General features: G+C 37.7%; 1 protein-coding gene across 1 annotated transcript in view; it reads left to right on the top strand.

The window, feature by feature from the left end:
- The window catches only part of MAPK10 (mitogen-activated protein kinase 10), a 192,912-nt gene that overhangs the window by 141,595 nt on the left and 28,303 nt on the right, over positions 1-23,014 (top strand). Inside the window, exons 10-11 of the mRNA XM_013957369.2 lie at positions 16,995-17,177; positions 20,277-20,401. Coding sequence (XP_013812823.2) covers positions 16,995-17,177; positions 20,277-20,401 — 308 coding nt within the window. The remainder of the gene's footprint in view (positions 1-16,994; positions 17,178-20,276; positions 20,402-23,014) is intronic.

Raw genomic sequence — 23,014 nt, 5'->3', positions numbered from 1 at the left:
AAAATCTGGCATCAGCTGACACTGGCAGTTGGTATGGATAAAAATCAACTTTTATAGGAACTTTTATATGGAACTAATTATTTTTTTGCTGACTCTTGAGCAGTTCCTGTAGTGTTTGACAGAGTTAGGCCTGTCCTATTTTCACAAGCCCCATTGGCTTCCCCTGAAAACAGAGCTCTGTCCAGTAGCCAGGTGAAGATACAGGTATGTTTTTCTAATGGGTAGATGGGGAAAAGGCAGGTATGTGCTATTTGCTGAGAAGAAAACAGCAATATTTTGCTGGCTTCCAGTCTCTCATACCACTATAGACTGGAAAGGTACCAGATGCAAATATATGACAATGAAACAAGAGCGGTGGTTTTTTATCATTAGTGTATAGCTTAGAGGTCCAGCTCCAAACACGCTGAGCATTTCTTGCAACATGTGGAGCAGACTGCGCAACTACCTTCTGATGTAATTTGAATGTGTGGAGAAGCTCCCAAAACTCATGTCAGTTGTATATGAGACCTACAATTCGGTGTAGTAGTTCTGCTGTGTTTCAGTGGTATCAAAACTGCAGAAACATCATCAATAGTCTTTTCCTCCAAGTCTTAAGTCTCACGCTCTTTTCCTCTCTTTTTTTTTTTTTAATGTGTACAATGGAAAAACTAAACCATCTATAATATACCCGAGGTTCACTTGTAAATACTGAGGGTATTTCCATTTAATCTTTTTGGAGAAAAGTCTGATCCAGTATTTAGTTCATTAAGCACCTGGAATACAGGAAGAAAGCAAAGAAATTCCAGTGTAAAAAGGCAGTCACACAATTAATAGTAGCTCTTCTTTTTCAGCAACAATCAAGATTTTAAAAGCAAAAATAAATGCTATACAAGCATTTCAAGCAAAAATAAATGCTATATAACTTAAACAACACAACCTTTCAAAAAAGTATTCAAACATGAGAGTTTCTTTCTGCCTGTCTGTGATAAAAATCTCTTTTGGTAGTATCTCATTCTGTCTCAGAGATAATAACAAAATATTTTAAAAATACCTTTTAACATTCCAGTGTTAGTTAAAAATATAAACTGAAATTTTGAGCTGAGGCAATTGGGCTTTTTTTCATCTCAGAAAGCATTGTGTAAATTGTGGGATAGTCCTACTTTTTAAATCAATGGAAATCTCATACCCTAAAATGTAGTGTATGTGGGCAAGGGCACAACTGCTACCACATTTTACTCATGTTTTTTTCCAGGCGAGTTGGAAAAAGAAAAAAATGAATTCTGTGCATTCATTTCTAAGTTGATATTCATCTGTTAACCTGTTTGACCCTGTGAAAAATAACAAGAGTTTTCAGTGTCAGAAAGCCTGGTTTGTGTGTGGGTCCAGATTATTTCCCCTCTCCCTGTGGTTGCTGAATTGATGAGCAGATCCAGTTTGCCTCCTAGCTACATTAAGGGTTAGAAAAGCATTTGCGCAGCTGCAGGTAGACCTCATGGAACAATGTTACGATAAAGCTTTTCTTGTGCTACTTGAGGCCTTCCAGATGCTGGTTTTCCAGCTGGGACAGGCAAGCCTGTATAGAAGCTAAGGTTTTCAGTCCTTATAATTGTTTGGAGGAATGCCTACTTTATGTTCTTGCTGCCAACATGTGGGGCTTACTCAGTTCTAGCTTGGAGTAGGAATGTATGTGTATGGGACTGGCACAGTACATTTAAAAAAAATGAGAGCTGCTGCCAGGTTTTAAGGAAAAGCAAATTTTAAAAAGCTAACCTTAACTAAACCATTGCACTGAGTTACTGCTGACCTAAAGTAAAATTCGATTTTTAAAATCTTCATGGAAGTTAAAGTTGTGGAAGGTGAAATTCAGATTGTCTCATATTCATAAATAACAAGCTCTCTCTAAATGACCATAAGAAGGCTCTGAATTCTGAGCAGACTACGGATCCCGATTTTCTCAGACACTGTGGATATATGAAAACTGTCCCAATTAATAAATTGAAATTCTGTATTTTCCAAAAATAAAATGTGTTTCTGAACTTTATTAAAATGTTCTCTGAACACATGTTCAGTTAACTGTTACTTTCATTAGCAAAAAGCCAAACAGTACCTGAAAATGGTAGCTCTGTTATTATTGCTGAAATTGTCATCTAATTGACCTTGCAGGATACTTCAGATGTAGCAGGACTAGACGATTGGTCTATTAAAGTGTTGTCAGTATGCAAGGAACCAGCTGGTTTTCAAAAAATATGAACAATCTCCTGTCTCCTTGGAGCATGTTTGGTAGAAATTGCATAGAGAATATGTTTGTGTTGCTTGCTACTCACCCAAAGTGGACATTTCAAAACACCATCAGGGAGGCTTCTCTTTGTCTGACCTGGTCAGATCCTCAAGAGAAGAAATACAACTTCTGATAGATTTCCAGACAGATTTATAGAGCAAAGTATTCCTGGCTAGTTCTTTTCTACTTAGCTTCTGAGCTTCTCCCTCAATGTTAACTCAATGCTTACTCTGCTCTTCTCTCAATTAAATCACTAGGAGTTTGAGCAGCTGAAAACTTCTGCCCAAACTCTTGGATGCTGCTGTAATAAGAGAAGTTCAGAAAACTCTAGGGCTTTGGCCAAAGATGTGTTCAACTCTATCTAATAATGTCTTCAAAATCTCATAAGATTTCAATTTAAGGATTGGAAATGTATTTTTGTGCTTTTTTTTGCAGACAAGGAAACATTAAAAATGGTATGAATGTGATTGTTTTCAAGTCAGATGGATCTACTAAGAGGTGCTGAAGCCAGAGTGATGTTTCACAGACACTCATGACTTGGATTGATTTATTTCCCCACTGTAAAAGCATTTCTTTTCCATAGTGGGGAGATGGGAAAATGATGGTGCTCTAGCAAGTTTGTGTGTATGATTCCTGAAGGAGACCAAAGCAGAAATATTTAGTTAGTCATGGAAATATATGTGATGACATCCAGGGGTCTTAAGTTTGGCCACGCCTGGGTTATACTAGTGAGTATGAAAAATAACATGAAAATAGAATTCCCCTTGCAAATAGCTTAGACGTTAGGACAGAGTCAGCAGAGAAAATATGAAGGTAATATGAGAGAAAGAAGCAAATTTATTCTATGTAGCTATGAACATCCAAAATCCATTTTCAAGAGTGGACAGCACTGACAGATGAAATTAACATTTTCTGACCGGTTTATATTTCATTTAAAACATAATTAGTGTGATCAGATTTTCAGCAATTCTTTTTTCCCTCTAGCTCTCTTTGAGAGCATTGGGATTAAGTAGGGATGTTCTCTGACATAGAGAGTATTCTGTTTTATTTTCCCAGGAATTTATATAAAACAAATTCTGCTTGCCTTAGAGAAAAAATTTTGAATCAAGAAATTCTCTTAGGAAAAGATATTGCTTTTCCATGACTCATTAGCAGAATTTATCTTTACATTTCAAATATGACCTTCATATATTAATGGTTAAAAGCCTAGTGTTCTGAATTAATTTCTGTTTTTTATTAACTTTAGTATAATAAAATATCTGCACTTTTTTTTAGTGCAGTCTGTTATTTTTTGAGGTTCTCAGTAGTATTTTCTTAAGGCTTGTTTTGTCTTAAAAAAAAAAAAAATCTGTGATATTTAAGAGACTGTTAAAAATGGCCGACCTGGCTCTCCAGGTTGGATCAGCTGGTATGTGTTAGCCTGCTGTTTAAAATGTCTCTTAGCTGAGATGGGTTGATGGCTAAGTTTTGATTTGTGCTCAGATAGGTGTTTCCTCCTTAGATACTGTAGTATTTGGTTTTGGACTCAGGATTTTTCTGAGAATATAGCAAGAGTTTGAATTTTGTTAATTTTATGGGGGGAATTTTGCTCATATGAGACACGGTCTGTCTCAAAGAGACTTCAGTGCAGCTATGAGGATGGTTTGGCTGTTGCTGTTCTTTTTTTCCTTTTTTTTTTTTGATTCAGATACATATACTCTAGCAATTTGTAGTGCAACTTGCATTTAGTGTAAGATCCCCTTCCTGTCTCTAATCTGAGTAGTTTCCTGAGTGGATCACAGTGAAGAAGACCCGTTACGCTTTTCCCAACACTCACCTTAAAGATTGGCAGAATCCCAGAGGGTGATGGCTCTTGAATAAGATTTATTCCTTCAGCCTGTTGCCCTGGTCAGCCCTGTTGTAAGAAGGCATCATGCATATCAGTTTGTAACTCACAGAAAGCTTCAAAAAAGAAATAAGTTCTTATGTTTGTTTGAGGCATCACACTTGTAAAATTTTGGCAGCTCCCTTTCAGGTTTCATCTAGAATCTGTCACAAGAGTAGCTTTACACCACTGTGTTTTGCTGCCTTAGTTACAGATAAGAAATTAGAAATCAGTAATGCAATATTCAAATCCTTTGGAACCCTGTTACTGTTACTGAGAAATATTAATTAATGTTTTTATAACATCATGTGGAACATGCTGTTTCAAATTAGAAAGCAAAGCTTTTCTCAGAAAATCTTAATGGATTGAGCTGATCATGTGCTAAGCATTTGTTAAAACATTTTGAAATACATGCATATAACAAATCCAAGTGTGAAGTATCTCAGGTTTGAGATGTCAGGTCCTGAATTTGGTATGTCACAAAACTGGGAGTTTGCCATAATTTAGACAGATAGGTAACTGTCCTTATACTGAGTATAAACTATGTAGCAGAGTAAAATATATAATCCCAGTAAATACAGGGCTAGGAAGTGGGTATGCTGCAATTCTACAGCTTGTAAAATAATTTTTTTCTTCTGTATTTCCATCTTGATCCTTTTTCCTTTTTCTGTGTGAACATACTGTGGTGTTGATATTTGAATAAATAGTCAGATACCGTAAGGGGAGTGGAGAAGGATGAAAAATACCTAGAGGTAGTGAAAGCTTGAAAGACATGACCACAGTCATTGGGTGTGGAGGAAGCCAGAAGCTGTTCTAGGCAGACTGGAAAATATGGGAAAAGGGCATGGGCATAAGACTGGAGAAGGTAGTGCTGTTGGGAAAAGATGAATGGAGATGGGAAGAAACAGAACAATATGACAACAAAGATGCAGGAGATAGACTTCCTGGAATTTCGATACCAAATTCAAGAATTTGAATGTAATTGAAAGAGAGTTGAAAACAAGGGAAGAGATTCAAGGAGAAAGGAACAAAATTTGGACTAAAACATTAAAAGACTTGAGCTGGAGGAAGGGAAGGGTTTCTTTAGCTTTTTCAAGTGTTTGTTTCATCTCTGCAATTGTCACTAGGAGCCCTGTTCATCACCAGCTTTACTCAGCATTGGCAGCCTGATGCCTTTGTAGCTAAATCTCTGATATCCAGAACTTATTCTGTCAGGCATTTCATGAGTTTTAATTTCAATGTCATGATTTTCACTGAATACAAACTGGACCTGACTGTATGGAGGTCTGAGGAGTCATCCTCAACAGGAGTTTTAGTGAGGGCCGTTGCAGGTTTTCCTCCTGGGTTCCCTTTTAAGGTGGATAGAGGCTTTATTAATGCTCTTCCATCCCAGCTCTTCCCACCATCCCTGCTGGTCATCTTTCCCACGCAGGGTCAGACCAGCCTGCTTCCATAGGACACAGGAAAGTTCTGGGGGAAAAAAGCCAGGTGGAGACAGAGCAACTTCTGTTAGACTTCTCTGAACTGTGTTCAAGTACCTGGGGAGATTCTGGAGGTTCTTCTGGGGGACAGATTCATTCCCCAAATGCTTTGCAAGACAACCCTGATGCAATCCCTATAAAGGGTATTTCTTAACTTTTTGGCAATCAATTCAGGACTGGGAGGTGGCCCTGAGGTTCAGATTTGCTGTAGGAAGTGAAACATTTCCATTGTTGAGGAAATCTTTGTAGAGATTATGAAAAAATTCAAAAAGAACAAACAAAACACTCTTAGTAATCTAGGTCACAGGCATTCTCCTGGAAAGGGGGCTTCTCGTCAAGGGCTACCTAAATCTCAGCTATTTCATTCCAAAGACTCATTTGAAAAGTTGTGGGTTTAATTCATTAACACTCAGTTTCATGTAATTCTAAAATATCAGGGCAAACTGTTGTTGAAACTGTGGAATCATGCAGATCTCTATACAACTGTAAGTCAATCTGCATTTGTTTGAAGTTTAAGGATATTCCGAGTGTTGGCGAAGCATTACAAATCCTCTTGAATATCTTGCATTTGGAAAAAATCTTGAACCAGCATAAATTTTGAGTGATTTGGAGTTTAGTCCAAATGTTCTGAGAGTTTGGTTTGTTTGTTTTTCTGATGCTTGTAAGATTGAAGTTGCTCAGGCTACCTCTGGGTTTATGTTGGACTAAATCAAACTAAGGGTCGAGGTTAGGTCCCTGTATTGCGGTCCCTTATGGAGCACTGGACAGCAGAGTCTCGATGAGCTTCTAATCCCTACTGCAGTACATGAGTTATAATAAAACCCCTAGCCTCCAGCTTCCTACTTTTTTTAAACATATGCAGTGAAAATTTGATTTCTAATCTGAGTTATTTCTTATCAGTTTAGGAGAGAAAAAAAGGTGAGCAACAAGGTGCATTTTTTTTCTCTTCAGACATTGGTGACATTTACATGTTCATCTCTATTTCTTCTGATTTGGAAGTTTTCAAAGAAGCTTTCAATTCCTTCCCATAACCTCAGGAGTAAAGTAGAATAAAAGTCTCTGCTTTAGAGAGCTTACAGTTTAGTAAGTCCCTAGATGAACTTCTGTGTGAGTATTCCTGAGCACAGCATACGGCAGTGATGTGCGAAGGCACTCTCTGAAAATAAGAAAGGTATTAATAGTAATAGATGAACAGACAACTGTTTGCTCTATCTTTTCCTGATATTTTGCATGCCACTTAGCTTGTGATGAAAGCAGCAATAATTTGCATCTCTAGGTTTGCTTATTGCTTCCAAACAAGTAGCCTTTATGTCTTTGTTCGTTTATTGATTTATTTATTGTGTGGTGATTAAGCTTTTCATATGCTAAATAAAACAACTGGGAGCCTTAGATCTGGGCATCTTAAGATTTCCACAGACAGGGCATTTGCCTTCAAAATCAAATCCACTTTAAACTGTTGCTTGGTATAAAATTGCAAGAGTAAATTCAAGCAAACAGCATGACACTTTGATTTTTTCCCCACAGTTTCTGGTCTCGAGAGACCAGTCTCTCCTTTTTCTTGCTTCCATGCCCTATGGCCTGTCATAGAGCAAGGACAGCAGAGGTAATGTGGTTTCAGGGTGTTAATATTGGAGAAAACACCACCTTAATTCCATACTGGACACAAGGAGCCTGATTTTTGTATCATGCCTTCCAGTGTAAATTGTGGTTAGCTTTGTCTAACCCAGCTGAACTGCTCTTCCCTGTATGAGGTAAATAGTTCTCAGATTTGCTCTGAATTTCAATCCAGAAGGTACAGTTTCATGCTTTTGTGTCTCTACTGTCCCATTCAGAACTAAGCATTTCCTATCATGCAGAATGGAAATCTTATGAGATTCTCAAGACCCCTATTATGGACTGTGGCTTCACTGCGATTCAGTGGAAGTGAGCCAGCAGGCTCCAAAGCAAGCTTTATTGGAATCGAATGATCTCAACAAATTCTATTCATATCTCTGAATAAGAGGTGGATATGTCTTCACAAGGACCAAAGTTTCTTTTGTGGCTTCTGGTGGTTCAGCCTGTAAAAATATGCATGGATCCCTGGCAGCTGAAAGGATAAAGGAAAGGCAATTTGCATCTCCTCATTGAATACAAAGACTAGAATTCATTTACAGTACAAAACAGTATAAACCTAGGGAATGAATGCAAATGAAAACTTGAAAAGAATAAGAAAAAAGACAAAATTAATTGGTAAATTATAATTACAAAGTTTTATTATGACACAGTAGCCAGCCGTGGGTCTCATTTGGTTTTCTGTATTTAATAGTATTGTCTTTCATCCACACTGGGGTAATAAAAACTACTGGAGTCAATTTTTCGCAGACCTGCTACATTGTCATGAAACTTGTACGCACAAGCACAGCTTCTACAGAAAGTGTTTGCAGAGAGCGAAAGGCAGGTCTGTGCCTGCAGTGTGGCCTGCAGGCTCCTGTGCAATGGCATGTTTGGATAAGTCTTCTCATTTATTTGTTGTTCTGTTCCTGTTTTCTTGTTTACCTTCATTTCATTTTTGTTTTCAGTTGACATGTGGTCAGTAGGGTGCATCATGGGAGAAATGATTAAAGGTGCTGTGTTGTTTCCTGGCACTGATCGTATCCTTCCTAGCAGCCGTTCTGGCCTCAGTAGGTACTTCCAACCCTTCCCCTCCAGCCCCTTCATACTAGACTAGTGCTGATATATTGTACTGTATCTAAAAAGCTGGGTTAAGTCCCATTGCAAAATCTTTGCAAGCGAAAATGTCAATAAAACATTACTGTCTCTTAGTAAGAGCTTTACATTGAAAACACAGCAAATGTAGCATAAGGAGATGGAACGCAATGTCCTACGTGGCTCATCAGAATCACCTTCTGCTGATAGCAGCCAGTGACCACTTGTTTTTAGTTTTGTTGTGCTATAAATGTCTGTTTATTACTTATGGTTTTATTTTGCTTCATAAATGACTATTCATATGTTCAGGCTGTAACATGTGGCAGGCGCAAGTCAATATTTACCTCAGAATGATGTGTGAGAAGTTCTGCAGTTTAGGAAGAAGGTATGGTACCTCAGGCATTAACTTTGAAAATACTTATTTTTCTAACAGTGTTTTGTCTGCAAGTGGTATTGAAGTAGAAAAGTGGGAAAAGACTTCAGTTTGGGGACTTGCCCTTCCTCCCATCACTAAATTATCACTTAACATTGTGGCAATTTGATGAATCATATGACTAGGGATTTCCTTGGAAACTGTTGTAATGGACTTCAATCTGTTATGCCTCTATTTCAGTAAATGTAGTTATTATGTGAAAGCACAACATAATTTTCATCAACAATAAGTGATTTATAGGTAAATTCATTAAATCAGTGGACATGAGGTCCAAGCAGACTAGGTGCGTATATATATATGTATATTTTTAGTAACAATCCATTTTGCACCCCTGGCTGAGGCAGTCATCTGTTTTGATTTGATTTTTTAAATCTTTGATATATAGTTTTATTATTTATCAGACTGTGAAAGTGGTTTCTTGCTGCGCAAAACAGCAACTGAGCTTTGTGCATGCCAGGTCTAACTCCAGTGATTTATGCTCAGTAGGCTTACACAAATGAGAAACGTAGATGACCTGCTTCCAAGTTTTGCTTCTAATTTAAACCCTGTGCTTAGATGGATGACAGAGGAGTTTCCAGGCATTATTCACTTTTTATGTAACTTTCTCTGAATGTATGTTTGTGTGTGCATTTTGTGTTACATACTTACTAATTAAATTTTCACTTCCCTTTTGGCCTTATTCACACTGAAACTTTAAGGGGTTTAATACTTCCATTAAAAGATAGAAAAAGTAGTGTCTGAATAGCAGTAAAAAAGTGAAAGCAAGCAGTCATATCATTAATATTTACTTTCACAGTCTTGTCTTAAGATATTCTAATTTCAGTTTTGCCCGAAATGTTGGATGATCATATGCCTACTGAAATGAATGCTAAAACTCCCATGAGTTTTCACAGGATCAGGAACACATCTCATCTGCATATGTGAGAGTAAACCTTTCGCTTCTATGTGTTAATGTAACTCATTAGCACCTATTTGTGCTCGATGCAGATTTGGCCTAGGCTGTGTTTGTTTTCTGTGCATATGGAATGATAAGGTTAAGTGTGGGAGTTAGTGTGGTTCAGTGCTGTAGTCGGAACTGTTTTTAGGTTAATAGACTTTAGTTTTGTAAGTTTCTATTTAAAAAATCCCCAAATAAGTACAAAACTAATTGAACGTGTCCTATATAGTGCTTTAAAAATTGGTTTCTTTCACACAGCTGCATACTTATTAAAAAGAGATCACCCAAAGCCTCTATAATTAAACCATTACATGCCATTTATTGTAGCAATAACCCCTCGGAAATCAGCATTAGCAGCTGCTGATTTGTTTGGGATTGTTCTGTAATTGAGTTCACGTTCGTCATTTATATTTATAATACGTTGCTAAATTTGTACCGCGTTTCATGTGCCGCTCTGCTTTTCTCCTGCTGTTGCGTTAGTCTCTGTTCGGTGGCATGGAGGCCAATGCAGTTGTTCTCTTTCCGACAGCTGAGCGCCCCTCCCCAGAGCGGCCTCTTTTCGAAATCCGGCCCCTCGCACAATTCTCCCAAGGCTGCCAAGGACCGAGAGCACCGTGCTGAGCAGCCTCTGGAAGGGCTGCAGCACTTCCCGCTCCTGGGCCGTTCCGGGGAATCAAAACCAGCCGGAAATGTGCAAGGTCAGGCCCACGGTGCTGAGACCCGTGACCTCATGGCAAAGTCTTCCTTAAGTCTTTGTAGAAAATCCTAGATGTTTTTGTGAAAATTATGATCATGAATATTTCTTCTTAGGATGTGTGATGGACTTCTACGGTTGTATCGTTCCATCAGCAGGGACCGTGAGCCTTAACAGCTCAGGGGCTACATTCTTAAGTAGGTACTTAAGTGTAGAAGGAGCAAGAGTGATTAGAAACTGCTTTAAAAAAGAAAGCTTCCTTTACTACGTAAGATGGAAGTAAAATTGGTTAAGACTGCCAGTGGACCAGAATTCATTATCAGTGTTATTTTTCTTCACAGATAGTGCTTTGTTTCACAATCACACTTCAATTCGAAGAGTATTTAATACCTATTTGTGTCCATTTTTCATGCATAAATACCCGTGAAAAGCATTTTTGAGATGAAAAGCTTGACTATTCATGAGAAATGAATTGTCACTCATACATTTGATTGCATAATTAACTATTTGCCATTTGCAAGGTGTTTGTCTCAGGGGTATATATCATTTGATATTATTTCTATTTCCAGAACCAGATAGTCCATACAGCTAATTGAAACAACTTCTGTCATAAAATATAAGGGTCTGATGTGGTTGCAGAAAATTCACAAGCAGGAAAATAGGAAATGTCTTTGAATAAGTGTAGAGTTGAGCACTTAGCTAAGGTACAGCTCTGTTTCACTAGTGTAACTCATTTGAACGCTTGGGTGGAGCTGAGAACAGAACTGGGCTATTATTCTTTTCTAAGCTCCAATTCTGAGTGCATACCGTGCAGTCTCAAAAATCCCTTGGGTTCCTGCTGATCCACAGAATTTTAATATTTTTCTACCATTTTTGGTATATGAATATGATGCAGTTAAATATGAGCTAAAACTTTTTTATGTTATATGAGGGGTTTTTTTCAAAAGAATACTGACAGCAATAGTGCTGTTTACAGAGAAACTATTGTAATGAAGCTTGGATCATGCTTTTGCCTTGAGCAAGGAGAAAAAGGCGATGTTTGTTGTGTGGCCTCAGGAGCAATTTGGAAAGCTAATTCTACCTGTGAGTTGACTCATGTGTTTTTCTCAAAATTATATGAGGGAGACAATGATTTTTCTCTCACCGCAACATAAATAATCTGAACAAGGAATTAAGAAGACGCCTTACTCCTTTGTATTTCTTTGGTGAGTTGTGAAAGCAGAAGTTATACATGGATATTTTGTTAAATTGCTGAAAGCATTTTAGGCAGATACAGAAAAATGTACCTTTCTAAATGCTATAGGTGGGAATTCTTACAGGGAAATAAACATATATTCGGTAGGGAGATATAAGGCAGTGTGGTGTCAGGTTCTGTCAGTATAAATCAGAGATGGTCATGCAACCTGTAATTTATAGAGCCATATTCTACAACAGCAGTCCTATTTCATGTATGTCGCAGAGAGTTGGGTTTGGGTTTTTCTTACACAGTGCTGAAGTTGTTTTAGAAGGTATTTAAATAATGCTGATTTTTGTATGCCTCTTTCTAAGCGAGGTACACGATCATCATACATTCAGCTGTCCATGTTACAAGGACAGTGTATCACACATTATAGAAACCTATACATGGCCTAGAATAGTATCAGTAGGTACTGCAGTGATGAGGAAAAGTCCATGCATGAAGTTTCAAAATGATGATTCTCTGAGGACAAGACTGTAACCCTATACCGTGATGTCCAGACTATTCACTAAGTATTGTCTTGCTTACAGCTATGTAAGCAGAGACATCCTGTGCCCTGAATGAAGTGCTGGGTAAAAAAAAAAAGCAGTTGAACATGTTAGAAAGGGTGTCATCATATATATGCATCAGAATGGTTAATTAAAACTACACAGCCAATGCTACCATCTCCTAACTTGCAGATGACCACTGGTAATTTTTAAGTCCTTCTGTGTGAGTACTACATGTGATTTTATTATCACATACATAATTATAGTAATGTATTGCTAAAGGTTAAACAGCCGAGCATTCAGAGGTTTCTGATGATTCCGATTCTGAGGATCACAGTCTTAACTATACATACATTGTACTATGTTCTTTGTATTACAGGAGAACTAGAACATCCTACTGTAAACAAGATCTCCTTATGCAAAGTCTTGCAGTTAAACAAAATAAAGTACAGTTCCTGACTCAAAATATCTGTGATTTAAATAGACCATAGAGGAGAGGGAAAAGGAAAATTATTACCATTCTGTGGCTGGCTAGCTTAAGCAGAAAGACACTTAATTTTTAGTCCAATTTTTGTTTTTTAATCATGAGCTATTTCTCTTATCAAAAACAGTGTTTGTGCAACTGTTGAAGTATTTTTAATTATCTCCTAATTAAAAAAATGAAGTACTGCAAGTTTTCCCTTATAGTCAAGCTCCATTTCCTCAGTTGTTTGAATATTTACAGTGATTCAAATGAAGTCTGCAGTCCAACTGAAGGAACAAAAGGTAGTCCTTCGTTCACACTTGTGAAATACTAATCACAAATAGCATCAATGGGAATGGGAGCAAAATTCATGTTAAACACTCAACCTCTACTTCTAAACTACACGACTTTAGATGGCTTGACTTGAAATCTGATTTTTTTTCAATATAAACACTTTATTGGGGCATTTAACATACTATTTTTACCATTAGAAAGTTTTGTGCATTTGTTTTAGGAAAATACATATCTTAATCTGTAGTTCTGATTATTTTCCAAGTAAATAACCAAGTATTTAGAAAGAAAAGGAGAAAAAATCCTTAAGAGGCTATTACAGTGCAAAGAGAAAAGGTAGTCTGGAAACTTCAGGCAACCCAAGGCCTCACTCAAGAGAGCAGTCTTCACTCAAAATATGTAAATTTTAGAACTGTATTTTCTTAAAGAAGTTTCTTTGCTTTAACTTTATATGGCCATGTTAATTTTAAGAAAAATGCCACAGTGTTAGTGCCACTAACAAAGTAATAAAGCTGGGTTAGATCCTTTCTTCTTTTTTAAGTCTTACAGATGCTATTACATATAGTCGACATGTTTTCCTTATCTTTTTTCTTTTGGGTAAGGGACAGAGAGAGGAATAACTGAAGTGATTCAAATAACTTTTAAGTAGACATTTCAATGTCTTCCAAAGTTTGGGTTTGTAATTCTCTCCAACTTCCAGTCGTTCCAGTATTGATTTAGTTTAGGGAAGGGGGGGTCTTCTATTAGTAGAAGTTTTTCTTCTTTAAGTATTTTCACTCAAATACAAGTTAATCTTTTCTGGCCTGGGAAGTTTCTGCTTATGTCAGAGTTACAGCAGCATAGCCTGGTACTGCCATGTTTTCAGTTGGTGTATAATGTATAGTCACAGTCACCCATTGCTTAATGTAGCCTATCTTAGTTTTTGATTCACTTTGTAAACCTTAGGACTGTTTTATATTAGAGCTTGTATTCTGCAGAATCGGTGAAGTTAATTTTGACCACCAGCTAGAGAAAAGCTTTTTCTCTTTGCTCCAATAAGTAGACATGAGAATCTTTTCAGAGCTGGGTTTCTTGATCTTATACCATGGCAGAGCGTGATCTCTCACCACAGATGCATTACAACCCGTAACCGTGTAAAACATAACGATGAAGTGGAGTCTGACCAGTATTCAACAAGAATATTATCGCATGTTTGTATATATGGGACCTCAGAGTATTATCAGGTCAAAGTAAGTGGACAAACAATACTAGAAAGAAAACGCAAATGTTCATCTGACTGAAAAATTATCCGTCTGCACCTGCCCTGGCTGAAACAGGACACAGTTTTGCTGTTATCAGGACAAGGACAAGACCTCAGGCCCCAGTCGTGCCAATTTTTTATATATGTAAAGAGCAAATAAACAAATGGTATTTTAGGGACTTTGGCAGTATTTGAACAACATTAGTCAGCAGTAACCTGGAAATACAGATCACTCAGTCGGTTACATGAAAAAAAAAACAATTCATGAAGTTGTGACAAAAAGCTTGAAGTTTTGGGCCTTGAGCTAGGCATGAGCTAGGACCACAAGCTCAAATTCTGCCCACGTGCAGGTCAAGGCTAGTAAAGGAGTGGAGGTGGTGGCTCTGCCCCCTTTCTTGGCTTCAGCTGTCTTCTCTGCACTGATGACTCATGAAGCTTTTTCCATCTCTTAAAATGTTACAGTCATGTGCGGTAGCCTGCTCGTCTGCTGTCTCTTACCGAGTGCCTTTCTGGCAGCTTCGAATAAGTACATGCAGGAGATACAGGCCCTTTGTCAGAGAAGTCTCTCCTCTTCCCACCCTCTGTCACTTTCAACACTGGTTCCCACCACGTAGGCCTTATTTTGGCATAGGTTTTACTCTGTTCCCTTTCCACACACATCCAGAGCATCTTACTACATTTTCCCTCTCAACATATCCAAGGCCCACTGCGTTCTTTTATTCCTAAAGGCATCTCTCTCCTTCAGACCTTCATTAAATGCTTGAGAGATTGTTCAGCTGCTTTGCAGAGATGCTGACCTCCTCAGGCTTCTGTATATTATCAGTACAAACGTAAGCTTTTGACATCCACTTTGAAGCAGGTCGTATATTTGCCCCTCCCTTTTTATCGAATGGCCCTCACTCAGTCTGCTCAGTTATTGCTTCCAGCTACTGTGTCGTAGCTTTGCTTGCTCACCTGTTTACTTGGCACAACTGGCAGCGGCACCCCCGTTTCTGTGTCCTCTCATTCTCTGCAAAGAATTGACCCACTCCCTCAGAATTTACATGGTCCCTGGGAAAGGTCTGCTTCTGAAATAGCCAAGCCAACGTACAATCAAGTGTGTTAAATACAAATTTTAATTTTAAATGTCAAAACATTTGTTTCTAATAACATACTTTATGAAATATTTGGCCTACTTTTTGAGCACGTATAGCCTTTATCAACCTTTTCTTATTGATGCAGTTCTTTAATTTTCTGTTAAGGAAAAGATGTTTTCCATTGATGGTACAGGATACATGTAGCTTACCGAGCAGAGGGTTTTTGTTTTACACAAATCTCTTATTCAGTTTAAAAAATCAAAGTTATTCAGAAATTCTTTACAGACCACCATTTACCAACTTTTTACTTTGAAATTAAAACAATTCAAAACATTGTTTCAGCATTTTTCAAAACATATGTTTAAGTTATTCCGTTTTCATTCCTTTAAGTATTTTGTTTAGTAAAGCTGTAATTCCTAAATGAATGTTTTGATTTTGTTCAAATAAAACATTTCGGGTGACCCCAGGTTAAGTCTTTTCTGAACTTTCAAGTTATATGAAAATATTAAATTTCCATTCTTCACAACTAGAACTTTTTTTGAAATTCTGAAATTGCTATCACAGAAAAAATCTGATTTTTGCCCAATTTCATTCATTTGTTTCTTGTTATCTTTCTGCTGTCCTGATTTCTCTCCTAAATCATGAGGAACTGTCTTTGGTATTTGGGAAACTTCTGCACAGATAAGACACTCATGACAATAGTAATTAAATAAGAATAATAAAAAAGCCCTTTTTGTGCTGAAATGCTCTGAATGTTTGTCTTTTCCTAACTTTTTGTTTGCATTACATTCTTATGAAACACTGTTCACTGTATTTCTTAGTATATATGTACTCATGGCTGCGTGTGTTCTTTATTTTTTTAATGTTGTCTTCAGACTCGTAGCATTGTGAATTAGGGAGCGTAAGGTAGAGATGATACTGATTTTATGGTCATTTGCTTAATCTAATCTTTTTATTGGTACAGTAAAGCTTGTTCTGAATATGGCTGGAAGAGCTGCATGTCATCTGTCAGATATGTAATTGTTATCTCAAGGAAAGCTAGAAAAGAACAGCTCAGTACAAATTGCCTGTAATACAATTTGTTTTTAAGAATGAAAGCCTGTTTCTTGTTTGACGGTCACAGTTTTGCAATATAGCCATTATATTTGCAGATAAAGAGAAACATCTGTCTATACCTGAGGCATCATTTGCCTATAGGAAATGAGTCACAGGAAGTGATGGCTACATAAGCAAACGCAGGGCATGCTTACAAAGAATTTCACAAATAGTTTGTGGGGGGTTGTTGATTTTGTTGTTTTAGGAGAATTAGCACCAATTAGTTATTGGAGAGATTAAAGATACAAGCATAAAGCAGGTGAGTTAAAGGTGACATCTGTCCCATGTAGAACTCTTTTCTCATCATTTTAGCCTACTGGGTCTCACTTTAAACAGATTGAACAGACAAGACATGTGAACACATCATTCTGCCTTGCTATGCCCATATAGTCTAGATGGCAAAGAGGAAATTACATGGATGTAAAGGAAGGCAGCACAAGCCGTTGGACTACAAGCTAAAATAAAAATGGTAACAACTGTCATTGTCCCAGACAGGAAAGTTTATATTCTTCCATGTTGGTTGTTGCTACTGCTGGATTTATACGATGCCCACAAGTAGGTCTAGACATGAGAGAGGTTTTGCCCTTTACAGCTTGTAGGACTTTGAGGAATAATGATGAACAAAGATAGTGACAGCATATATTTTAGAAATGGAATTAAACACCTCTGAGGATTCCTAGAAAACAGTCGAACAGAAATGTCGGGATACTGCACTGGGGTTTGGGTTTTTTTTCCTTAACTACTTATATTCAGATATTGATCAATGGAATAAAGTTATTGAGCAGCTGGGAACACCCTGTCCAGAATTTATGAAGAAACTGCAGCCGACAGTACGGAACTACGTTGAGAACAGACCCAAGTATGCTGGCCTCACTTTCCCCAAACTTTTTCCAGACTCTCTCTTCCCAGCTGACTCAGAACACAACAAACTCAAAGGTATGTCTAACAAAGGGACCTGGTTCACATGCAACTGCTACAGTGCAATGAAGGTTTTTCAATTTTTCTTCTGTCTAGTTGCATCCTTTTTTAATACCATTAGTTTCAGAGACTTCACTGTGTTTGTTTAGTGTTCAGATAATGAGGCAAAAAATGTAATTTTGAAAGGTGTGTTTAGGGCTTGGGAAGATACAAGGGGATCACAGCTTTGATATTTGCTAAGCTGGAATCCCATCAAGCTTTTACTGGAGGCTGTGTTCACTTTAATATGAGAAAAATAAAAGAAAGGAAAAAGTGAGAGAGGCATATTTTTAGCGAGCGGGTGTCCTTGTGAAAATGATCACGAGTAGTCTTTATCAAGGTTAGATACAGTGCCTGTGAAGACCAGATGAGTCAGCAACCAATGACTGCATGGGTTTTATTCAGCTGAGAGTCAGCCTTCAGAAGAGACTTTTGGAGAACCTGGTGCTTGGGCAGTCAAGGGAACATACGTTATCACAGATTACTGCGTCAGGCTTTCGTGGTGTTTATTGTGGTATGTATGTACCACAGGGAATTGTGGTGTTCCGTAATTCTCTTTCTTAAACTTGTTGTAACCCAAAGGAACACCAGAACTTCCATTTGAAGATCTCAACACTCTACTGTTTTAAGTGGAAAAAATATCAGATCAGCCAGATGCCTGCTGAATAGAAAATAGAAAGGTATCAACACCATCAGCCAAAACGGTCTTGATGTAGCTGGGGTTTAGTATCTGTCATGGGTGGACCTGTTATTTTGAAAAATGTTGTAGCTCAATTTTGATATGTGAAGCACAGCACTATCTTAATTACAGTGAGACTAGATATACCGCTCTACAATATATACGATGACATGTGTTGCAATGATTTTTATCATACATTGAAGCTACGATTAGCTTGAACAGGACCTTGACCTTCAATTGGAAACAGTGATTAATGTGTGTGTGTGTTTAGTATAGAAAGGATTTCTAATCACAGCTCTGGAACCTCTACAAATTTGTACTGTGTATCAGTTTTGCACCACATGAGTACTTTGGATTGCCTATTAGGGTGACATGCAGTGTTTTTCAATTGCTTGCAATTTGCATGTCATTATATTACCCAGAATACTTGTTCAGTTAGCAACTGTTTCATAGCAAGGCTGCTGTCTGAGCTCTGGGAGCAAAGTGAAAGGTCTGAGCAAATGCTTTTGGATGCAAAACTGACTAATGGAATTTCATTGGATTCAGAACTAATGAATAGGAATGATAGTCAAACTGTGTTGTTACTCTTGGATACAGAAAGCACACACATTTGAGCACACTGGATACCTTTTTTTTAAGATACAGCCACAGAACAAGAAACAATGCATTAAACAATCTGCTTTTGCATCATTACATCCTCCCATCCTTCCCACCTAAATATTTCAATAAATAATGTTAACAGTTTGCTTTGATATTACTTTTACTCACCTGTGTCTGATGAGATATCTAATAATATTTTTGCACTTAATACCATTTATCTTTTATCTTTTATTTTCTTTCATATTCATTATTGCGTGAGGCTGAGTGAATAATTCCAGACACAGAAGAGCTTAGATACTGCATTGGTAGTAATATTACAAATTTATGTTGTTAATATTTTTTTTGCATGGGTTTAAATCATACTGCATTTATTATAAACTCTTGACAGTAAAAAATTCAGGTAATGAAAGGATCAGTTTGTCTGGCACAATGGGTTATATTATCAGGTAAAATAATTCAATGCCACATTATAAAACTCAAAGTATATATAAGCTAGTGCTTTTTTGTAGTGGTGGATAGTGTGTCCCATTGATTTCAACTTCATAATGTGAGACAAGCAGGACTTGGGCCATTCTGTGGCATATTTTACATGCCAGTGAGTTAGAGACACACCAAGGAAAGGGAGTTCTACGCCATCATGCCTAGGTTGCTTCCAGTAACTGACCCACCTACCCTGCGTATGCCTGCATTTCAGCCTGCTAGGTAGAAGTTGCCAAGGAGTTTACCAAGTAATCTAACATCTTCTAGATGCTATGTCATGAGGAAGGCCATCACAATAACCCTGTACTCTGCCACGCAGGGGTCTACTTTCAAAGATCTTCAAAATCTCTCTTCAACTGTAGCATACTTGTTCAGTATTGACTATAACATTCTTGATGATTTGACAAGCCTCTGAAGGTTTATCCTTAGAACTTGAATTGTTTTTCTAGCGGAGGCTAGATGTGTATCTCTCCATCGTAAATAGATCTTGGAGTGGAGCAGAGATCCGAAGCTCAGTTTTGCTGGGGTTGCTTGGGAGTGAGCAGCCAACAGCTGAGAATTCAGCATGCTTGGTACTGAAGGGGAACTCCCTTTTCCTTGTTTGGATGGCACGTATGCTTTCTCTTACTGCCAGTGTAAGTGACGTAGTTGGCAGCGGGGAGGAGGACATTGTACTATGTGTTGATCCTAGACATTCTTGCTTCTAATGGGCTGCCCTAAGGAATGCCTTACAGGGAGCCGGGTGAAAAATTTAAAAACAGTGAAAATATCACATACTGCAAAAATGTTTTTTATGTTTTACATTTAAATAAGCTAGATGTGACAGTGACTTCCACAGTCATTTGTTTGAGGTTGGAACATGCAGAAAAGCTGGATGTTCTTCTGAGCCACCTTAAGAGGACCTGTAAGTTTCAGGTTTTGTTTTAGAAGTGCAATGATTTTAAACTTCATTATGATAGCTTTTGTTTTCTGATCCTGGCAATAATACCTTAAGCTTATCTTACTTGTGCATGCTATTCATCCCTGTACATCCCTGTGCATGCAACATGTAAAGTATCTTTGAAGCCTTTTAGGGGACTTAGGGTAGGCAACCCTGCTGTTGGCTCCCTTTCCAGTGAATCCAACATAAAATAATTACTGAAGAACACAAGCAGGGGCAGAAGTACATACAAACAAAGCCCAAAGAGAAGGAATAGACTGCCTTTCTTTCAGATCTCTTAAAAGATTGTGTTAATTCTTATTTTCTTAACCCAATTAACCTTCCTCTGGAGGTAGTGATTTTCTGTACTAATACTGTTTTTTTGATTTCATTGCTCTAGCCAGCCAAGCCAGGGACCTTTTATCAAAGATGCTAGTCATTGATCCAGCCAAGAGAATATCAGTAGATGAAGCCTTACAGCATCCGTACATTAATGTCTGGTATGACCCAGCAGAAGTGGAGGCGGTAAGTGAGACATGACTCTTTACTTTAGACTGTAAAATGCGGATATGATTCATAGATTCCTACTGTTTTACAGCAGCTTGATACCAAGTATGCTATAAAGAAACAATGTTGTTATGACTGTGGTGGTCTTTGGATTCATGCAAAGCTAGGTCTGTAGGGACAGGATGTATCTTTTTGTTAGATTAACTGGCAATAGATGGGAAAAGCAGAAACCCTTTCAGGCACATGAAGCCATTATTTGCTCTCTTCTAGACATGCCAGTGACATGAAGAAGAGCTATAGAACCCAGTAGCTCACCTGTTTTTGCACCTATGTAATGCAGTCTGACAAAAGATATTTTCTTTCTCTATAAACCTGTCCTTGTGAAAAACAGCAGACATAATTTCCCATGTTTATGTTGTAGAATATATGTGGAGAGGAGGAGAGTTAAACAAAACAATATAAAATCCTGACCTCCAGACTCAAGAAAACCATAGTGAAACATAAATTCTCCTTAAAATGGGGCAGGGACTCACATGTTTTCCTGGACCATGGTTCAGTGCTCGGTGTCACCTAGACTGTGTGCAAAAGGAAGTGGAATTTTTCTTATCATCCTGCTATGCTCCGGAAACCTACCCATACACCCTGATGAGGCAAGGATTGGTTGGTGATACCAGGAATTAATGCAATCTATAGGTAGGGGGGGGTTGAACTAGATGATCTCCAAAGGTCCCTTCCAACTTCAGCTGTTCAGTGATTCTGTGTACTTCAGTGACATGGTGCAATGTGTGTATGTACATACGTATAGATGTCCCCCATAATACTAACAAATAATAAAAAGCAAATGTAATAGTGAAATTAAAATTTTGTTTTGGGTGACCTTTCTCTTAGTGAAGGAGCATAGCCTGTAGTTAGCCTGAAAAATGATCTTCGTCTGGTCACTCAGAAAATATTCCTTCCTATCCTTCTTTTCGCCCTGGGTGGTGAGAGAGAAAGGGAAGTGGAATCAGAGCAGCCCTGAAAGATGAGGAATTTTATACTCTGTTATTTCTTTTCCCCCTCTTCTGCCATTTTAATTCTTATTCCATTCATGGCAGTGCTGAATAAAGACCATTCCTGCTGACACGTGCAAAAAAGCTTAGAAGTCAAGACACAAGTATAATTAGTAGCTTGCTGGTGGTTTTTTTTCCTGTGGAAGTAGTGCTGTGTGGTTTCAGGAACTTAGGGTGACTGTAAGTATTTCTTCTGAAGTACTGCACGTCAAGGTGGTTTGTACTGTTACTAGCTTCTCTTGACTTAGTGTGTCAAAAAAAATGTCTGGACAAATTTTGGGAGCGGAGAAATATTTGGGGTCTTTTCAGGACAGAAAGGCAGAAAAAATACAAGCATTAGGAAAAAAATGTTGGCGTATGAAAACAGCTCAGTCTTTCAACAGGTTTAGAAATCTTACCTCACACATTAGGAAGATAAGACCCTGAACTCTGCAGAATTAAATCATTGCTGTTTAGAGACATGCTCCAATTCAACGTACGTTCCATCTTAAAAGAGAAGCAAACTGAATGCACAAAACCCCATAAAATTTCAATTGCATAGGCTTTTTGGAGTGTATGTTACTTAACAGTACTTCACAGGGTTTAGTTCAACCTTCCATTTTTATGTCCTCTTTTGTTTTCTTTGAAAAAGTATATGTATCAGTCTGAAATGTAAACATATGGTATGTTGCTGTAACCCCAGACATGGGATTGTTTACTCCCAGACATGCCTATTTCAGTTCCACATGCCTCTTGCGAGTAGTATACCATTGTCAGATATTTTTGTTATATTTCTGTATTTCCATGCATTTCTTAATTCAATTCTAACAAACTTCTCTGATTTGAGAACTCAGACAAGTCTTGTTTCACTTTCAGGCACTTGGTCTTAATACCTTCTTCTGTCTTCACCTTTCTATCTGAGCAACACTTTTCAGTTCAGGGCCACTTATTCCATGGTGTTGCTTTATGTAACTGGAAAAAGAGGGAAATATTTTTGAAAGCTTATGAGCCAGGGTCTTCTTCCAGCACAGTCTAATTCTTCTCTTCCTAGTTTTTTTTTTAGCGCAGGTCTCAGGGATCTTATTCTCTTTTCTTGTTGCATACTTACTGCACCAATTTGCTTTGATTTAAGAACACCTTTGGTCATTGTTGCAAGCACAAAGAGCAACCATAGTAGGTGGAGAACATGTCAGTGACTGTTGAACTAATTCTGCTTCAGTTACATTGACCATATTTGACCTACATTTTTATTTATTGTAAAAAAGTCATGTTAATATTTTTGCCATTTTTGCACTAGTCTGCTTTAATTCTTTGTCTTTGCTTCCATGAGTGTGCTCTTGCAATTTTTTTCCCATCATTTTATCCTTCAACACTAAACATATTGAGAAGTTGCTGATTAACGTTATTACATAAAATATGCATTGAGTTATAATTGGAGTTATTAAATGCACAAGGAAATGGAATGTGCTGATGTTGATTGTGGGTCTTTTCATATCAGAAGTATTACTAAACAAATTCTGATGTTTAACTTGAAAGGATTCAGCATTTACTTTAGGGAAGCATCCAGAAATCTCTACCGCTTTTCCACATCTCTTTGCACAGG

This window comes from Apteryx mantelli, chromosome 5 (genome assembly GCF_036417845.1).
Source record: "Apteryx mantelli isolate bAptMan1 chromosome 5, bAptMan1.hap1, whole genome shotgun sequence".
NCBI lineage: Eukaryota > Metazoa > Chordata > Aves > Apterygiformes > Apterygidae > Apteryx > Apteryx mantelli.
Note: the sequence above shows the minus strand (reverse complement) of the source record. Positions and strands in the feature narration are given on the sequence as shown.